The sequence below is a fragment of the Ranitomeya imitator genome, chromosome 1 (genome assembly GCF_032444005.1).
Source record: "Ranitomeya imitator isolate aRanImi1 chromosome 1, aRanImi1.pri, whole genome shotgun sequence".
Taxonomy (NCBI): Eukaryota; Metazoa; Chordata; class Amphibia; order Anura; family Dendrobatidae; genus Ranitomeya; species Ranitomeya imitator.
This window is the reverse complement of record NC_091282.1, coordinates 437,971,640-437,990,731: the sequence shown is the minus strand read 5'-3', so window position 1 is coordinate 437,990,731 and position 19,092 is coordinate 437,971,640. Positions and strand designations below refer to the sequence as shown.

At 44.1% G+C, this 19,092-nt stretch overlaps 1 protein-coding gene across 3 annotated transcripts in view; it reads right to left on the bottom strand.

The window, feature by feature from the left end:
• Positions 1 to 19,092, bottom strand: part of DOCK8 (dedicator of cytokinesis 8) — a 255,214-nt gene that overhangs the window by 5,099 nt on the left and 231,023 nt on the right. For all 3 annotated transcript variants that reach the window (XM_069763842.1, XM_069763822.1, XM_069763832.1), the window contains 4 exons: positions 12,081 to 12,170; positions 10,417 to 10,653; positions 8,805 to 8,948; positions 4,568 to 4,674 (listed from right to left, as the gene is read on the bottom strand). In XM_069763842.1, the coding sequence (XP_069619943.1) occupies positions 4,568 to 4,674; positions 8,805 to 8,948; positions 10,417 to 10,653; positions 12,081 to 12,170 (578 nt within the window). The remainder of the gene's footprint in view (positions 1 to 4,567; positions 4,675 to 8,804; positions 8,949 to 10,416; positions 10,654 to 12,080; positions 12,171 to 19,092) is intronic.

Here is a 19,092-nt window from a genome sequence, read left to right as displayed (position 1 = left end):
GTTCGGCCAATAATGCAAAAACAATATTCACCGCCCATCATAATCGGAACCGAATTTGGAAAAATTCACTCAACTCTGCTTGTATCATCAGAATGTAATCTGAAAATGATTCAAAAAGTCCATAACTCACACTGCAGGAGATACTGAATATTAAGAAGAATATAACAAACTAGATGGCAGCCCGATTGTAAAGAATCGGGAGTCTAGAATCCATATATACTTTATTTATTCAAATGTAAGAATAATACAATTAATAAATATATGGAGAAAACACCAAACAAAAGTTCAAAATTGGTGTGAAAATGTCACTGAACCACTTCACAACTAAATACATATAGTTTTGGTAAATGGTATTATCATTTTTTTGACGAAATTCGGCAGGAGCTTGAAGAGCAACGTCACTGGGCCCGCCTCCACGCAGTAGAAACTTGCTGTGAGGTAAAAATTCAAAAATCACACCAAAATGGTGGGCGGAGTGTGTCACAGTACGGCATGTTTCTGATTGGTCGCTCGCAGCAGGCGGCAACCAATCAGACACTGGACACTGTTGACGTCACTTATCTCCGGACATTAGCTCCGGACATTAGCTCCGGACATTAGCTCCGGACATTATCTCCGCACATTAGCTCCGGACATTAGCTCCGGACATTAGCTCCGGACAAAGCCACGGAAGTTGGCACAAATTGCAGGAAGTAGTATTCTAGGCAATTAATCTCCGGACATTAGCTCCGGACATTAGCTCCGGACAAAGCCACGGAAATTGCAGGACGTAGTATTCTAGGCAATTATATATTAGATGTTGTGTTGCTATTGTATTTTGGAAAATTGTTATAGTAATCAAAATGTACCTGTCATAGGAAAAATATAGAGTGAGAATAGAGAGTCAAATTGGATCTGTCACATTTCACAATATAAAGGGCATATAATACTATACTAGATGGTGGCCCGATTCTAACGCATCGGGTATTCTAGAATATGCATGTCCACGTAGTATATTGCCCAGCCACGTAGTATATTGCCCAGCCACGTAGTATATTGCCCAGCCACATAGTATATTGCCCAGCCACGTAGTATATTGCCCAGCCACGTAGTATATTGCCCAGCTACGTAGTATATTGCCCAGCCACATAGTATATTGCCCAGCCCACGTAGTATATTGCCCAGCCACGTAGTATATTGCCCAGCCACGTAGTATATTGCCCAGCCACGCAGTATATTGCCAAGCCACGTAGTATAATGCTCAGTCACGTAGTATATTGCCCAACCACGTAGTATATTGCCCAGTGACGTAGTATGCAGCCCAGAGCCACATAGTATATTGCACAGCGACGTAGTATACAGCACAGAGCCACGTAGTATATTGCCCAGTGACATAGTATACAGCACAGAGCCACGTAGTATATTGCCCAGTGACATAGTATACAGCACAGAGCCACGTAGTATATTGCACAGCGACGTAGTATACAGCACAGAGCCACGTAGTATATTGCCCAGCCACGTAGTATATTGGCCAGTCACGTAGTATATTGCCCAGCCACGTATGTCACAGGTTAAAAAATTAAAAATAAACATATAATCACCTTCTGAGGGAGCCTTTGTAGTCATGTCGCCTGTGTGCGGTGCACTCGGCAGCTTCCGGTCCCAGGATTGGTAGCGCAGGACCCGTGATGACGTCGCGGTCACATGACCGTGACGTCATGGCAGGTCCTTGTCGCATACTATCCTTGCCACCGGAACCTGCCGCTTGCATGGAGCAGTTACTGGAGCGTCGCGAAGAGCGGGAAAGGCGGCGGAAGGTGAGTTTATAATGATTTTTTATTTTTTTTAACATTAGATCTTTTTACTATTGACGCTACATAGGCAGCATCAATAGTAAAAACTTGGTCACACAGGGTTAACAGCGGCGGTAACGGAGTGCGTTACCCGCAGCATAACGCGGTCCATTACCGCTGACATTAACCCTGTGTGAGCGGTGACTGCGGGGAGTATGGAGTGGGTGCCGGGCACTGACTGCAGGGGAGTAGGGAGAGACTAATCGGACTGTGGCCGTCGCTGATTGGTCGCGGCAGCCATGACAGGCAGCTGGTGAGACCAATCAGAGACTTGGATTCCATGACAGACAGAGGCCGCGACCAATGAATATCCGTGACAGAAAGGATAGACAGGAGGACAGACAAAAAGACGGAGGTGACCCGTAGACAATTATATAGTAGATACAACTCTTAGGCCTGATGGGGCTGGTGTATTTAAATTGAAAGTCCAGTGAAAAAGTGAACCGGTTCATGAGTCCAAGTGTGTTCATGCCCCGCCCACCATGTCTGACAGCTACAGCTTGTACATGTTAGATTTTAGCACCAACAGAGAGGAGGGACACTGAGGAAATATCAATCAGCCTGTCACGCACGCGCCCAGACTGGGTGGCGCGGGCATATGGGGGTGTGGCCCCACTGGACCACAGACCAAACTTCCCTGGAAGGGGCGTAACTAAGTAGCTTCCTAGGTGTTCGCTGGAGCCTCTGATGGTGAGATCAGACTTGTGCAATAGGAAGCTACCAGGTGCCACTCCAGGGTGATGTCGGGCTGTGGCTGCTGATCCCACTAAGGAACGGAGCGGGCACGGCTGGCACTCTGGCTGACAGGCGGGCACGGCTGGGACACAGGCAGGCAGACGGGTACAACAGAGACACTGAAACATAGGAAGAACCGGTAGGGACCGGTCTGCAGGCAGGTATGTGAAACAGGTAGGAACCTGTTCAGACAGGAGGACTAAGTAACAAGTAGAGAAAGACCGCAAGAGCGGATGCAGAGCGAAAGCACAAGAGCTAGAACCAAGAACAGAAACGCAGGAGGCTGAGTACGAGTAGAAGGTGGAACTAAGAGAAGAGAAGGAGAAGGCAGAGCCAAGGATGGAGCCGCAAGAGGCGGAGACAAGAGCGGAGACGCTGGAGGCGGAGATGCTGGAGGCGGAGCCAAGAGCAGAGACGCTGGAGGCGGAGCCAAGAGCGGAGATGCTGGAGGCGGAGCCAAAAGCGGAGACGCTGGAGGTAACGCCAAGAGCGGAGACGCTGGAGGTAACGCAAAGAGCGGAGCCAGGTAGAACTGCAAAGAGCGGAGCCAGATAGAACCGCAAAGAGCAGAGCCACAGAGCAAAGCCACAGAGTGCGGAGCAAGGTCTGAGTGCAGAGCTGAGAGCAAAGCCACAGAGTGTAAAGCAAGGTCAGAGTGCAGAGCAAAGTTACAGAGAGCAGAGCTGAGGGAAAAGCTGAGAGACACAGAAGCACAGGTTGTGGAAGAACTGAGCAAAGAGAAGCAGAGCCACAGACAGTGGTGAACAGAGCAGAAAAGGCAAACCAAGACAGATATAAACAGACAGTGGAATAGGACTAGACTAAGACAGAGTCAGGAACGAGACAAGACACAGAGACATAGACACAAGCCAGGGTATGATGCCCCTCTGGGTGGCAGACATAGGCCAGGGTACGAAGCCCCGCTGGGTGGCTACACAAGACAGAGACCAGGGTACTAAGCCCCACTGGGTGGCTACACAGGACACAGACCAGGGTACAATGCCCCCCCTGGGTGGCAGAACAAGAGAGAGTAACCGAGACAGGACCTGGCACCTCAGCAGCTAAGAACTGACTGAGGGAGTAAGTTGCACAGGCCCAGACCACAGGGTGGAGCTGCTCTATATACAAGAGGCCTCTTGGTAATTGGTCAGGAACTGATTAGACAGATGCACCTGATTCCTATAAGAACCAGAGAGTTCAGGCGCCGGCCCCCTATACACATAGCCATGAAGCATGCAGAGAGCAGAGACACAGAACATGGAGCTGGCATGAAACAGAAACCACATCATGGCCTGGAGCAGTGGGTAAGATTGTGTGAGAGATGTGAGGCCATGCCGTGATGCCAGCAGAGTTGTTGCACAGCCTAGGTGGCTGCATTTAAACTGTAGACCGCCATTCTGATGTGGATTTTCAATCAAAGTACACCAGGCTACTTGGGTCTAAGGGCTCTACATAATTAATATATGCAATTTATATTATGAAATCTGGTGACACATGCACATAACCCAATCCGTGTTTATAGCCAGTCTATGGTGTCAATCCTATTTGTAGGAGCTATTTTTGTGGCGGTAGATGGGATTTTCAGCTACTAGCCAATGGCCTATCCCTTTATGTTTTATTTCATAATCAAATGCTCCTCAATATTCCAAACTCTTGAGACTAATGACAGTCACTCATGGTAGCAGAATGTGCAAAGCTCACATTCTGTTGACTTTGATCCCCACCATTCTATCAATCTAGGTGATTTAGAGAAGACATGTCATCTCTATTTCCCTGGAGAAAAAACATGGGGTAAGTATAGGTCCTCTGCTTCTCTAGAGACTGCTGAAAGTATAATTTGCTAGTCTTCTAAACAAATAAAATCAAAACAATAGACAAGTAAATGAAGATAAGCCTACTTCCTTTACATCACGAGTCTCAATAAAGTATGGCATGCATAAATAACAGGCAATATAACGCAGCCGGAAACCCCCAGGAGCCGAGATACAAGGCACACATACCTCATAATAAATTCCTTGAAGCACAGTCTCAGCTTGTTGTGATGTCGATATAGTTTAGGGTCAGCAGGGATCTCAGCCAGAAAAACTTGAGCTACCTCTAGTGGTCCCTGTTAAACATACAAGACGATGAAGAAAAATTAGCAAAAAAAATGGCAGTCAAAGAAATAATTATTTGGGCCATAACATGCAACTGCGTTGATAAGGAACGTATAACTTATATTTCTTTTAACATACCACATATACAGGGAGTGAAATAAGTAACACACAGCCAAGGAAGCTCTCAATTGGTTTCAGAGAAAGAAAGTACAATAAAGCTGCTAGAATGGACAGCCAATCACCTGACCTGGATCCAATAGAAAATGTATGGAAGGAACGAAAGCTCAGAGTTCATGGGAGCCTAGGGAACCTTTGAAGAGTGTTTGTATGCTCAATACTATTTCTCTGTATAATTTTTTTATTATTACACATACAGTGAAGGAAATAATTATTGATCCCTTGCTGATTTTGTAAGTTTGCGCACTGACAAAGACATGAACAGGCTATAATTTTAAGGGTAGGTTAATTTTAAAAAAAGAAAGGAATGTCCAGCTTCACCGAGTCCGTAAAAAAGAGTTTTCTTTATTCACAAACTTTAAACATGGAGGATACAGACTTCAGCACAACCATATGGGTAAGAATCTCAATCTGGAGATTCTTACCCATATGGTTGTGCTGAAGTCTGTATCCTCCATGTTTAAAGTTTGTGAATAAAGAAAACTCTTTTTTTCGGACTCGGTGAAGCTGGACATTCCTTTCTTTTTTTGGACCTTGTACGCCTGGACACAGCGGGTCCGTGCTCCCGAGGTTTGGTTCTTGCATCACGGGTGAGCTGGTTTATATTCCTATTTACTAGGTTAATTTTAACATTGAAAGATAGAATATCAAAAATAAAATCCAGAAAATCACATTGTATAAATTATATAAATTAATTGGCATTTTGCAATTAGAAATAAGTATTTGATCACTCTGGCAAGTACGAAATTAACACTTGATGGCAAGTATTTTGTTAATATGTGATCATAAAGGGAAGCCAGGTGTTGAAACCATACCGATTTGATATTGATAATATTTATTTACGATATATACTCCCATATTAGAGTGCTATATCGATGACTTGTATTATTGGTATGACTATTACTATAGCATAATTGCACATCTAGAAGTTTTGCATAAAGATTATATGCACCAAAGTTTCTGGATTTGACTTAGTCCAAGCAGGTGTTGGTAGTTTTTGCTTAGTGGGTCTATATTGGTTCCTATGAAAATGATCAGATTGTAGTTCCTTATGACCTTGGAATAATAAAAAATCATTTAGAAAACTTATTCTGGGTCTACTGTTCGTCACTAAGGGTATGTGCATACGATCAGGAATGGCTCAGTGTTTGTGCAGGATTTGACGCAGAGGAAATCTGCACCAAATCTACATCTGAGGTCACTGGCAGGTCACCTGCATTTTTGATCTGTTTTTTTACATGCGGTTTTGATGTGTTATTTCCGCATGCCTTTTTGATGCGTTTTTTTTTCATTGCACGCGGGGTTTTTTGTCACTTGAAATAAAGCTAATTGAAAGTTGGCTTCTGGGAAGGAAAAAAAAAGTGATTTTCTGTTTGCAGATATATAGGGGTATGTGCAGACGGTCAGTAAACACTAGTGGTTGAACACTGCGTACATCCACAGCGTCCAGCTGTTACAGCATAGTGGATGGGATTTCAAGAAATCCCATGCCCACTATGCGTGCACCGATGCCCGCGGCTCACCCATAGAGACGGACATGCGGCGCGTCTTTCCAGACCGCAGCATGTCAATTTATGTAGCTGAGACGCTCAGTCTCCGCTGAGTAAATTACCCATAGACTTTCATTAGATGCGGTAAAACCGCATTATCTTCCTAATCACATGTGTATTAAGTGCAGGAACGCAGCTTACTATGCATATGTACTATTTTTTTTTTTTTCTGATTAAACAGATAGATTTAATAGTTAAAGATTTGACAAATGCGATATACAATTAAACTAATGTTTGACGACTAATGATGATGCTTCTGTTTAAACTGAAGTCCACAGTATCCACTTGTTCCAGTTTTTGTTTCTTTGTCCAAGTTGATATACACTTTGGGATGGCTCCACCTCCACCATCACAGGATACTATTCTGTTTTCTGCTTCATTTACGGGTTGCTCAGCAATCAAGTTAATCGCAAACTTCTCATTTACCTCTTTCTGCTTTCCGACAAATCTTACTCTTCTGTAGTCGCCCTCATCAAACACCTGTCCAGTGTGGGTAACCTTCTCCCCAGACACTGCGCTGCCAAGCTGTTTCCCGGGACATACGGCTCCACACACGCCCTTCCCCACTACACCACGGACACAGCTACGTCCGAGAGCCAACCAGGAGGCCGCCATGTTGAATGTCACCTCAGGCTTTCCTCCTGCATGTGTACTAATTTAAATAATGGTGAATCTTGTGACACAGCCAGAAATACATGACATAGGAAGTGGAGGAAAGCACAGAGAGAGGTCCCCTCCTTTTTAAATAATTTAAAAAAAATAACGTGTGGTCACCCTGTGTTTGTTAACCAGCCAGAGTAAAGTAGACTACTGGGACTGGTATTTCAGGTTGGTAAGGATCCAATATTCATGAACCTTACCAGCCTGACAATATCAGGCCCCGGAACCCAGTTACCTTGGATGTTTTGCAAAAATAGTGGGATCCCCTCATAAAAATAGTGTGGGATCCCCTATTTTTGTAAACCAGCCAAGGAAAAGGCAGACAGCTGCGGCCTGGTATTCTCAGGCTGGCGAGGCCCGTCGATTTTGGCACTCACCAGCCTAAAGATAGCAGCCCGCAGCCGCCCCACAGTTGGACATCAAAGATGCGCCAATTAAGGCACTTTACCCGACTCTTCCCACTTACCCTGTAGCGGTGGATAGTGGCGTTCATATTTGTGGGGTTGATGTCACCTTTGTATTGTCAGGTGACATCAAGCCCACAGGTTAGTAATGGAGAGGTGTCAATAAGACATAACCCCATAGTGATATTGTATAAAAACACTGACAACCAGAATAAAGAATTTTAATTGAAATAATGACACAGACTCCTTTAAAAGATCTTAATTAAACCAGACTTACTGCATCGCCTATTCCACCGACGCCCTTGTCTCTTGGAAGAAAATTAAAATAAAAATGCAACAATAATCCTTACCTGTTCGCTGAGAAGATATACATACTGTCACACGACGCATCCAGCTCTGCTAAATCTGGATGCCTTCGGCTGAACGGTGGCATTATGCCACCATTCAGCCTGACATCCAAAACACAGCTGAGCTCGAAGCTGATGACCGGAAATAGCTCGGTCCCGGGCGGTCACGTGCACTGCAGTTCTCACAATTAGCTGATCGCGAGAACTGCAGTACAGTGTACTTCCGGCTAAAATAAGGTACACCATTATTTAAATTAGCACACATGTGTAGTAAGCTGCGTTCCCGCACTTAATAGGCATGTGACTAGGAAGTTAATGCGGTTTTACAGCATCTAATGAAAGTGTATGGGTAATTTACGCAGTGGAGACTGAGTATCTCCGCCACATAAATTGACATGCTGCAGTCTGGAAAAAATGTGCTGCATGTCCATCTCCACAGGGAAGCTGGAGGCGTCCGTGCACGCATAGTGGGCATGGAATTTTTTGAAATCCCATACACTATGCTGTAACATCTGGACGCTGCAGTTGGACACTGGGGATGAACGTACAGCGTCCAACCCACTGCGTTTACTGACCGTGGGAACATACTCTTAGGAGGTATACGGAGGCTTTTTTCTAATGCCTTCCAGATACATCCGACAGTCAACAAATAGTGCCCAGCTACAAATATATCCTCCTCCACAACCATTGATTTAAGGTGAGAATATATCTGTAATATGATAGTATACTGACACATCATAGGGTGGCACACAGAGTTGCCATGAATCTTTAGAAAGGAAACACATGAACTCTATGCCTCTGTACAAGCCTTCTACAAATGTGTATTTAATAAATCACAAGCAGAGGAAATGTATACATATGGATTACCAGTGGTCAAATTCTCCAGGGTTCACTATAATCACCTATTAATACAATTGATAAAAATTCAATGTTTAAATGGCTTCCAATAATTGATTTTCATACCGATATTAAATTAAATGACGAATACTTGATTGGCACAAACCTGATTCACCGTGGCTCCTACAGAACCTTGAAGCACCATCTGAAGCATTTTTGCATCTGGAGGCTCCTGATTGGTAGCAACAGCCAGTTCAAGTGTTTTTTTCTGCATGTCTTCTATGGCAACTTCTATGGGAGTCAGAATACACTAGAAACAAAGACACGCAGTTTTGGTTTAAAACCTAAAGAAGTTACAGTTAACCTGGCCATACACATTACATATATGAAAGTCATATATATGGGGTAGCCTAACTACTGCCAATAAAAGTTCCTAGTGACCAAAGACTTACGAGGGCAGTCCACAGCTGTCCCTGTGTAGACATACCCTATGCTTGCCCTGCGTGCCTCCCGACGCGTTTCTCCCTTGTAAGGTCATCAGGGAAAGGCAAATGTGCGCTTAAGTTGGTATATGGACTTGTTATCACAGGCTTTGGTGAGTGGAGTCTGGCATTATCTAGGCTGATACAGCATAAACATAAAAACTGGTTCTATAAATACCTGTATGAAGTGACAGTGTACCAATCATGGAAGCTTCTGTTAATTGCTTGGTATGTCATCACTTCCGAGTTCTGATTGACATTCAGATCGCGTATCAGAAATTTAGATCCAGAGAGGACCGAGATTGCATGTGCATTCTCCTCCGTGGTAACATAGGCAAACATGCCCCTGTTATTTCTACTTATCAGCCAATGCGTACGCGTCCTCTTGACAGCCTCACGTGTCCCATAGACGGCTCAAAATGTCCACACTAATGTCATTGCATTTTTATACAATACTGATTAAAAGTTAAGTTTTATTTATATCAGCAAAAAGGTGAGTACACTACTTAACCAGTGAGTTCATTGGGAGCCTGTGGCACAGCAACGCCTCAATGCTTTGCTATTTTGTCCCTCTTTCTTTGCTATACTTTTTCTTTGTAGTACATATGAGAATGAGTCATGCCAAATCATACACATGTGTTATCAGGATCTTCAACCTGTTAAGGCCCAAAGCAGGGAGGTATGACATGAGCAGATATGCCAAACATTATTTGCAAATATTCACTGGTAACTTGTGTCCATGTACAGGACGCAGTAAGTTTGTCATCGGTCGTTTGTAAAATTACTGATAATTCATAGTAATGTCCACATAAGTTGTGCCAAGTGAAAAATACAGCTTCATTGACAAACTTATCCTGCTACCTTTGTATGCAGGTCTCTTGGTGCTCACACTGTCCTTTACTTACTTACCGTACGGCAAACATGCCCAATGGACAACATACCACATGTATATGCAGTTTGTGCCATTGTTATATTCCTCACCCATTTACAGCTGCCAGAAGTAATAAGCGTTTCATCTGTTTCCAGTATAATAGTTCGCCATTGTTAAAATGTTTGTCATCACGCTCCTGCCATCGTACTGCGTCTTTAAGTCAACATAAGCCTATTGTCCGCTGGCAGTCAATGGCTGCCAATGTACACACCATTGAGCACATTGTGACAATGTCAGGATCGAAAGGGTTCTGTCTCTTTAGTCATATCCATCTCCTTAACACAACATTTCATTTCGATGTTTGTGAGTATAGATTATAGATCATTTTCTGTTTTATTAAACTATTATTTTATCATTTACTTTACCTCTTGTTTCTGGATAACGTTTATGCGGGTCTTGATATACGGAAAAGCATGCATAGTGGTCACAATGGTTTTCCTCTTGTACTGTTCACTGAGGTCTCCTCGAGGACGTCCATCACGAGTAAAGGGAGTGGTATACATAAACCGGCGAAGATTATAGTTTTTCTCAAAATAAGTCATCCTGTATTTCATTTCATATTCCTCAAAGTATGGCTCCACAAACGTAATTTGTATGTAGGCCTGAAGGGCATTGTAGAGAATAAAGAATAAGTATAAAGCATAAGTTATGACAATTATTCTCTTGTATTTGCAATATAGTACAGAACGTTTGCGGTACACTTCATGCGGTACACTTCAGCGAAAATTTTTCCAGCATTTTGATTTTTGTAGCTTAGGCTAGGTTCACATTGCGTTAGGGCAATCCGTTTAGCGCATACGCTAGCGGATTGCGCTAACGCAATGTCCCAAAAGGGATCGCGTTTGGCGATTCCGCTAGCGCAGATACCCGATCTGCGCTAGCGAGGAACGGACCTCGGACGCTGCAAGCAGCGTCCGCGGTCCATCCGAAACTAACGGGACATCGCTAGGGCATGCCAGAAATGGCATGCACTAGCGATGCGCTAGAGATCCGTTAGCACATTGCAGTCAATGGGTGTGCTAACGGATCCGTTACATAGCGTTAATTGCGACAATTGCGCCATGTAACGGAGTCCGCTAGCGGACACCCATTAACGCAATGTGAACCTAGCCTTACTTGGATCCAAAATTCTGTGTGGGTTTGTTTAACACTATAACTTAATAGTTACATGTGTTTTGGAGATTTGTAAGAGAAAAATGGAACTTCTGCCCTTGTAGAGATAAATATTTCAGACTGACATCAGCCATCACAAGGGGTGGTTACTGCATATGTACTTACATACCGTAGTTTCCTCAGAATTTGAAGGGGTGCTCTCAAGTATGGAAGTTATCCCCTATCTGTAGGGACCTCCAGCAATGCAGAGAACAGGGCTCCCGAGTGAATAAAGTGGTGGTCAATCATGCACACTGTCGCACCTTACAGGATTATATGGGAGTGCTGACGACCACCGAAGTGCAGCGCTCGGCTATCTCTGGTGCCATTAAGAATGAATGAAGTGGCAGTGCGGATGATTGACAATTGCTCCATTTACATGGGGCTCTTCAGAGCCACAGTTCTCTGGATCAGTGGGAGTCCCAACAATCAGACCCTGAGCAACCAAGAAGTCATATCTTATCACATGGACAGTGGATAATTTCCAAACTTGAGAAGACCCCTTTAAAAGCAAGGTGAATGCAGTTAGCTAATTGGTTCCTTAAATCAGTACAGTGTGAGATCAGAAAAAGGCCAAATGTATACATGCATGTCTGTTTTACATCTGCAAGCACAGAACGTTTTCCTAATCCGTGGTCTCATTTTTTATCTGTTTGCGCTTTGCAAACGGAACCAGAATATATGTCCCCATGTAACTATATGCTGTGGAAAACACTAATAGAACAAGGATGAAAAACTCTGACTTCTAAATAAAGCCATATTTAGATATAGCATGAAATCAATCAGGGCAGCATTTTGGACCTAAAAATTAAATGTTAACAAAAGTTTACCTGGTAACAATGAGGAAAGCGAAACTGAATTAAAATATTTGTGGTACCTTGTTGGGATCCAGTTTTGACTTATCTAAAGGAGCCGAGTCTTTAATCACCTCCACCATATGTTCTCCAAAACAATTGCCATAAAATCCCTTCAGTGCCAAAAAAACCCAAAAGTTAATTTTGCCAATATTATTCCAGATATAGGACATTTATATTATAGATATATATGATATATACAAAGATAGATACAGTTGTGTGAAAAAGTATTTTCCCAATTCCTGATTTCCTATTCTTTTGCTTGTTTGTCGCCCTTAAATGTTTCCGATCACCAAACAAATTTATATATCAGACAAAGATAACACAAGTAAACACAAAATGTAGTTTTTAAATGAAGGTGTTTATCATTAATCCCTTTCTGACATTAGACGTACTATCCCGTCGAGGTGGGGTGGGCCCCTATGACCACTGACGGGATAGTACGTCATATGCGATCGGCAGCGCTCACGGGGGGAGCGCCGCCGATCGCGGCCGGGGGTCAGCTGCCTATCGCAGCTGACATCCGGCACTATATGCCAGGAGCGGTCACAGACCGCCCCCGGCACATTAACCCCCGGCACACCGCGATCAAACATGATCGCGATGTGCCGGCGGTACAGGGAAGCATCGCGCAGGGAGGGGGCTCCCTGCGAGCTTCCCTGAGCCCCCCGCAGCAACACGATGTGATCGCGTTGCTGCGAGGGTCTGCTCACCTCCCTCCCTGCTCCAGGCCCGGATCCAAGATGGCCGCGGATCCGGGTCCTGCAGGGAGGGAGGTGGCTTCACAGAGCCTGCTCAGAGCAGGCACTGTGAAGCATGCAGTGCTGCATGTCAGATCGGTGATCTGACAGAGTGCTGTGCAAACTGTTAGATCATTGATCTGTGATGTCCCCCCCTGGGACAAAATAAAAAAGTAAAAAAAATTTTTTCCAAATGTGTAAAAAAAAAAAAAAAATATTCCTGAATAATGAAAAAAAAAAAAATATTATTCCCATAAATACATTTCTTCATCTAAATAAAAAAAAAAACAATAAAAGTACACATATTTAGTATCGCCGCGTCCGTAACGACCCGACCTATAAAACTGGCCCACTAGTTAACCCCTTCAGTAAACACCATAAGAAAAAAAAAAAACGAGGCAAAAAACAACGCTTTATTATCATACCGCCGAACAAAAAGTGGAATAACATGCGATCAAAAAGACAGATATAAATAACCATGGTACCGCTGAAAACGTCATTTTGTCCCGCAAAAAAACGAGCCGCCATACAGCATCATCAGCAAAAAATAAAAAAGTTATAGTTCTGAGAATAAAGCGATGCAAAAATAATTATTTTTTCTGTAAAATAGTTTCTATCGTATAAAAGCCCCAAAACATAAAAAATTATATAAATGAGGTGTCGGTGTAATCGTACTGACCCGAAGAATAAAACTGCTTTATCAATTTTACCAAACGCGGAATGGTATAAACGCCTCCCCCAAAAGAAATTCATGAATAGCTGGTTTTTGGTCATTCTTCCTCACAAAAATCGGAATAAAAAGCGATCAAAAAATGTCACGTGCCCGAAAATGTTACCAATAAAAACTTCAACTCGTCCCGCAAAAAACAAGACCTCACATGACTCTGTGGACCAAAATATGGAGAAATTATAGCTCTCAAAATGTGGTAACGCAAAAAATATTTTTTGCAATAAAAAGCGTCTTTCAGTGTGTGACGCCTGCCAATCATAAAAATCCGTTAAAAAACCCGCTATAAAAGTAAATCAAACCCCCCTTCATCACCCCCTTAGTTAGGGAAAAATTAAAAAAATGTATTTATTTCCATTTTCCCATTAGGGCTAGGGTTAGGGCTAGGGTTAGTGCTAGGGTTAGAGCTAGGGTTAGGGCTAGGGTTAGGATTAGGGCTAGGGTTGGGGCTACAGTTAGGGTTTAGATTACATGTACAGTTGGGAATAGGGTTGGGATTAGGGTTAGTGGTGTGTCAGGGTTAGAGGTGTTGTTAGGGTTACCGTTGGAATTAGGGTTAGCGGTGTGTTTGGATTAGGGTTTCAGTTATAATTGGGGGGTTTTCACTGTTTAGGCACATCAGGGGCTCTCCAAACACGACATGGCGTCCGATCTCAATTCCAGCCAATTCTGCGTTGAAAAAGTAAAACAGTGCTCCTTCCCTTCCGAGCTCTCCCGTGTGCCCAAACAGGGGTTTACCCCAACATATGGAGTATCAGCGTACTCAGGACAAATAGGACAACAACTTTTGGGGTCCAATGTCTCCTGTTACCCTTGGGAAAATACAAAACTGGGGGCTAAAAAATAATTTTTGTGGGGAAAAAAAAAGATTTTTTATTTTCACGGCTCTGCGTTACAAACTGTAGTGAAACACTTGGGGGTTCAAAGCTCTAACAACACATCTAGATGAGTTCCTTAGGGTGTCTAGTTTCCAAAATGGTGTCACTTGTGGGGGGTTTCTACTGTTTAGGTACATTAGGGACTCTGCAAACGCAATGTGACGCCTGCAGACCATTCCATCTAAGTCTGCATTCCAAATGGCGCTCTTTCCCTTCCGAGCCCTCCCATGGGCCCAAACAGTGGTTCCCCCCACATATTGTGTATAATCGCACTCAGGACAAATTGGGCAACAAATTTTGGGGTCCAATTTCTCCTGTTACCCTCGGGAAAATACAAAACTGGGGGCTAAAAAAATAATTTTTGTGGGAAAAAATGTTTGTTTTATTTTTACGGTTCTGCATTATAAACTTCTGCGAAGCACTTGGTGGGTCAAAGTGCTCACCACACCTCTAGATAAGTTCCTTAGGGGGTCTACTTTCCAAAATGGTGTCACTTGTGGGGGGTTTCAATGTTTAGGCACATCAGGGGCTCTCCAAACGCAACATGGTGTCCCATCTCGCTTCCGAGCTCTGTTATGCGCCCAAACAGTGGTTTACCCCCACATATGGGGTATCGATGTACTCAGGACAAATTGTACAACAACTTTTGGGGTCCATTTTCTCCTGTTACCCTTGGTAAAATAAAACAAATTGGAGCTGAATAATTTTTTTGTGAAAAAAAAGTTAAATGTTCATTTTTATTTAAACATTCCAAAAATTCCTGTGAAGCACCAGAAGGGTTAATAAACTTCTTGAATATGGTTTTGAGCACCATGAGGGGTGCAGTTTTTAGAATGGTGTCACACTTGGGTATTTTCTATCATATAGACCCCTCAAAATGACTTCAAATGAGATGTGGTCCCTAAAAAAAAATGGTGTTGTAAAAATGAGAAATTGCTGGTCAACTTTTAACCCTTATAACTCCCTAACAAAAAAAAATTTTGGTTCCAAAATTGTGCTGATGTAAAGTAGACATGTGAGAAATGTTACTTATTAAGTATTTTGTGCGACATATCTCTGTGATTTAAAGGGAACCTGTCACCCCGTTTTTTGAGATTGAGCTATAAATACTGTTAAATAGGGCCTGCGCTGTGTGTTCCTATAGTGTATGTAGTGTACCCCGATTCCCCATGTATGCTGAGAAATAACTTACCAAAGTCGCCGTTTTCGCCTGTCAATCAGGCTGGTCAGGTCGGGAGGGCGTGGTGACATCGCTGGTTCTTCCTCAGCTTTACGTTGGTGGCGTAGTGGTGAAGACACAGCGCGCGATCTGCGCTGTCATCCCTTCCGTCGGTGGGGGCGGCCATCTTCCTGGGGCCGCGCGTGCGCAGATCGAGTGCTCTGCTGCACGGGGCTTCAGGAAAATGGCCGCGGGATGCCGCGCGTGCGCATTAGAGATCGCGGCGGCCATTTTCCCAAAGCCGAGATGCAAACTCGGCTTTGGGAAAATGGCCGCCGCGATCTCTAATGCGCACGCGCGGCATCCCGCGGCCATATTCCTGAAGCCCCGTGCAGCAGAGCACTCGATCTGCGCACGCGCGGCCCCAGGAAGATGGCCGCCCCCACCGACGAAAGGGATGACAGCGCAGATCGCGCGCTGTGTCTTCACCACTACGCCACTACGCCACCAACGTAAAGCTGAGGAAGAACCAGCGATGTCACCACGCCCTCCCGACCTGACCAGCCTGATTGACAGGCGAAAACGGCGACTTTGGTAAGTTATTTCTCAGCATACATGGGGAATCGGGGTACACTACATACACTATAGGAACACACAGCGCAGGCCCTATTTAACAGTATTTATAGCTCAATCTCAAAAAACGGGGTGACAGGTTCCCTTTAATGAAAAAATAGAAGATGGGAGCGCACTTACCCTGGTGTGGTTAACATCACTTTATTTGGACATGTAAAACGACGAACAGCAGGGAAGGATCGGGTCAACTACGGACAACGGCCGTTTCGTGCTAGGCGGCACTTCAACGGGTCCTGCCGCCTAGCACGAAACGGCCGTTGTCCGTAGCTGACCCGATCCCTCCCTGCTGTTCGTCTTTTTACATGTCCAAATAAAGTGATGTTAACCACACCAGGGTAAGTGCGCTCCCATCTTCTATTTTTTCATTGAACTCTATTTATATTTTCTGGAAGCGGCACCCATGTGGATGAAGTGTGGAGGATATATACAGCCGTGACCATTCTCATAGGAGCAAGACCGGTAGTTTTATGCAGTCGAGGGGTTCGACATATTAGCAGTGCAGATGTGTGTGTCTTTCATCCTTATCGCTGTGATTTAATTGCATAAAAATTCAAAGTTGGAAAATTGTGAAATTTTCATAATTTTCGCCAAATTTCCGTTTTTTTCACAAATAAACGCAGGTACTATCAAAGAATTTTTACCACTATCATGAACTACAATATGTCACGAGAAAACAATGTCAGAATCAATGGGATCCGTTGAAGCATTCCAGAGTTATAACGGTTATGAACTGGTGATTTAGAACCACAATGGACCTGGTGGTTAAGAGCACTGAAAATTACCTGATAGTTACTAATAACATAGGACGAGCTCTGAGACGTGGGAACTCTGCTGACCGCAATCCCTAATCCTATCACACCACACTAGAGGTAGCCGTGGAGCGCTCCTGACCAGACCTAGGCGCCTCGGGCACAGCCTGAGAAACTAGCTAGCCCTGAAGATAGAAAAATAAGCCTACCTTGCCTCAGAGAAATTCCCCAAAGGAAAAGGCAGCCCCCCACATATAATGACTGTGAGTAAAGATGAAAATACAAACACAGAGATGAAATAGATTTTAGCAAAGTGAGGCCCGACTTACTGAATAGACCGAGGATAGGAAAGATAGCTTTGCGGTCAGCACAAAAACCTACAAACAACCACGCAGAGGGCGCAAAAAGACCCTCCGCACCGACTAACGGTACGGAGGTGCTCCCTCTGCGTCCCAGAGCTTCCAGCAAGCAAAACAAACCAATATAGCAAGCTGGACAGAAAAAATAGCAAACAAAAGTAACACAAGCAGAACTTAGCTTATGCAGGGCAGACAGGCCACATGAACGATCCAGGAGAGAGCAAGACCAATACTGGAACATTGACTGGAGGCCAGGAACAAAGAACTAGGTGGAGTTAAATAGAGCAGCACCTAACGACTTAACCTCGTCACCTGAGGAAGGAAACTCAGAAGCCGCAGCCCCACTCACATCCACCAAAGGAAGCTCATGGACAGAACCAGCCGAAGTACCACTCATGACCACAGGAGGGAGCCTGACCACAGAATTCACAACATATAACCTCATAAAGGGACAGTGGTCAGAATTGTAAAAATTGGCCCGGTCATTAACGTGCAAACCACCCTTGGGGGTTAAGGGGTTTAGGGAAAAATAAATACAAACCCAAAGGGCCCGGTGTGAAAAACTGATTGCCCCCCTACTTAAAACATACATTAACTGTGGTTTATCACATCTTTGGTAGCTCCATTCAAATTACCTAGACACACCCAGGATTACTGCCACACCTGTTTTCAATCAAGAAATTGCTTAAATAGGACCTGCCTGACAAAGTGAAATAGACCAAAAGATCCTCAAAGCTAGACATCATGCCGAGATCCAAAGAAATTCTGGAACGAATGAGAAACAAAGTACTAGAGATCTTTCAGTCTGGAAAATGTTATAAAGCCATTTTCCATAGCTTTGGGACTCCAGCGAACCACAGTGAGAGACATTATCCAAAAACGTCGAAAACATGACAGTGGTGAACCTTTCCAGGAGTGGTTGGCCAACCAAATTTACCCCAAGAGCGCAGCGACGACTCATCCAAGAGGTCACAAAAGACCTCACAACAACATCCAAAGAACTGTTGGCCTCACTTGCAGCAATTAAGGTCAGTGTTCATGACTTCACCATAAGAAAGAGACTGGGCAAAAATGGCCTGCATGGCAGAGTTCCACAACGAAAACCACTGCTGAGCAATAAGCACAAAGGCTCGTCTCAGTTTTGCCAGAAAACATTTTCATAATCCCCAACACTTTTGGGAGAATAGTCTGTGGACTGGTGAGTAAAAAGTTGATCTTTTTGGAAGGTGTAAGTCCCATTACATCTGGCATAGCAGTAACACAGCATTTTCAAAAAAGAAACATCATACCAACAGTAAAATATGGTGGTGGTAGTGTGATGGTCTTTGGCTGTTTTGCTGATTCAAGCCCTGGAAGACTTGCTGTGGTAAATGGAACCATGAATTCTGCTGTCTACCAAAAAATCCTGAAGGAGAACGTCTGGCCATCTGTTTGTGACCTCAAGCTGAAGCGCACTTGGGTTATGCAGCAGGACAATGATCCAAAAACCACCAGCAAATCCACCTCTGAATGAGTAAAACAAAATTAAGTCTTTGGAGTGGCCTAGTCTAAGGGTACCGTCACACTGAAACGACGCTGCAGCGATACGACAACGATGTCGATCGCTGCAGCGTCGCTGTTTGGTCGCTGGAGAGCTGTCACACAGACAGCTCTCCAGCGACCAACGATCCCGAGGTCCCCGGTAACCAGGGTAAACATCGGGTTACTAAGCGCAGGGCCGCGCTTAGTAACCCGATGTTTACCCTGGTTACCAGCGTAAACGTTAAAAAAACAAACATTACATACTTACC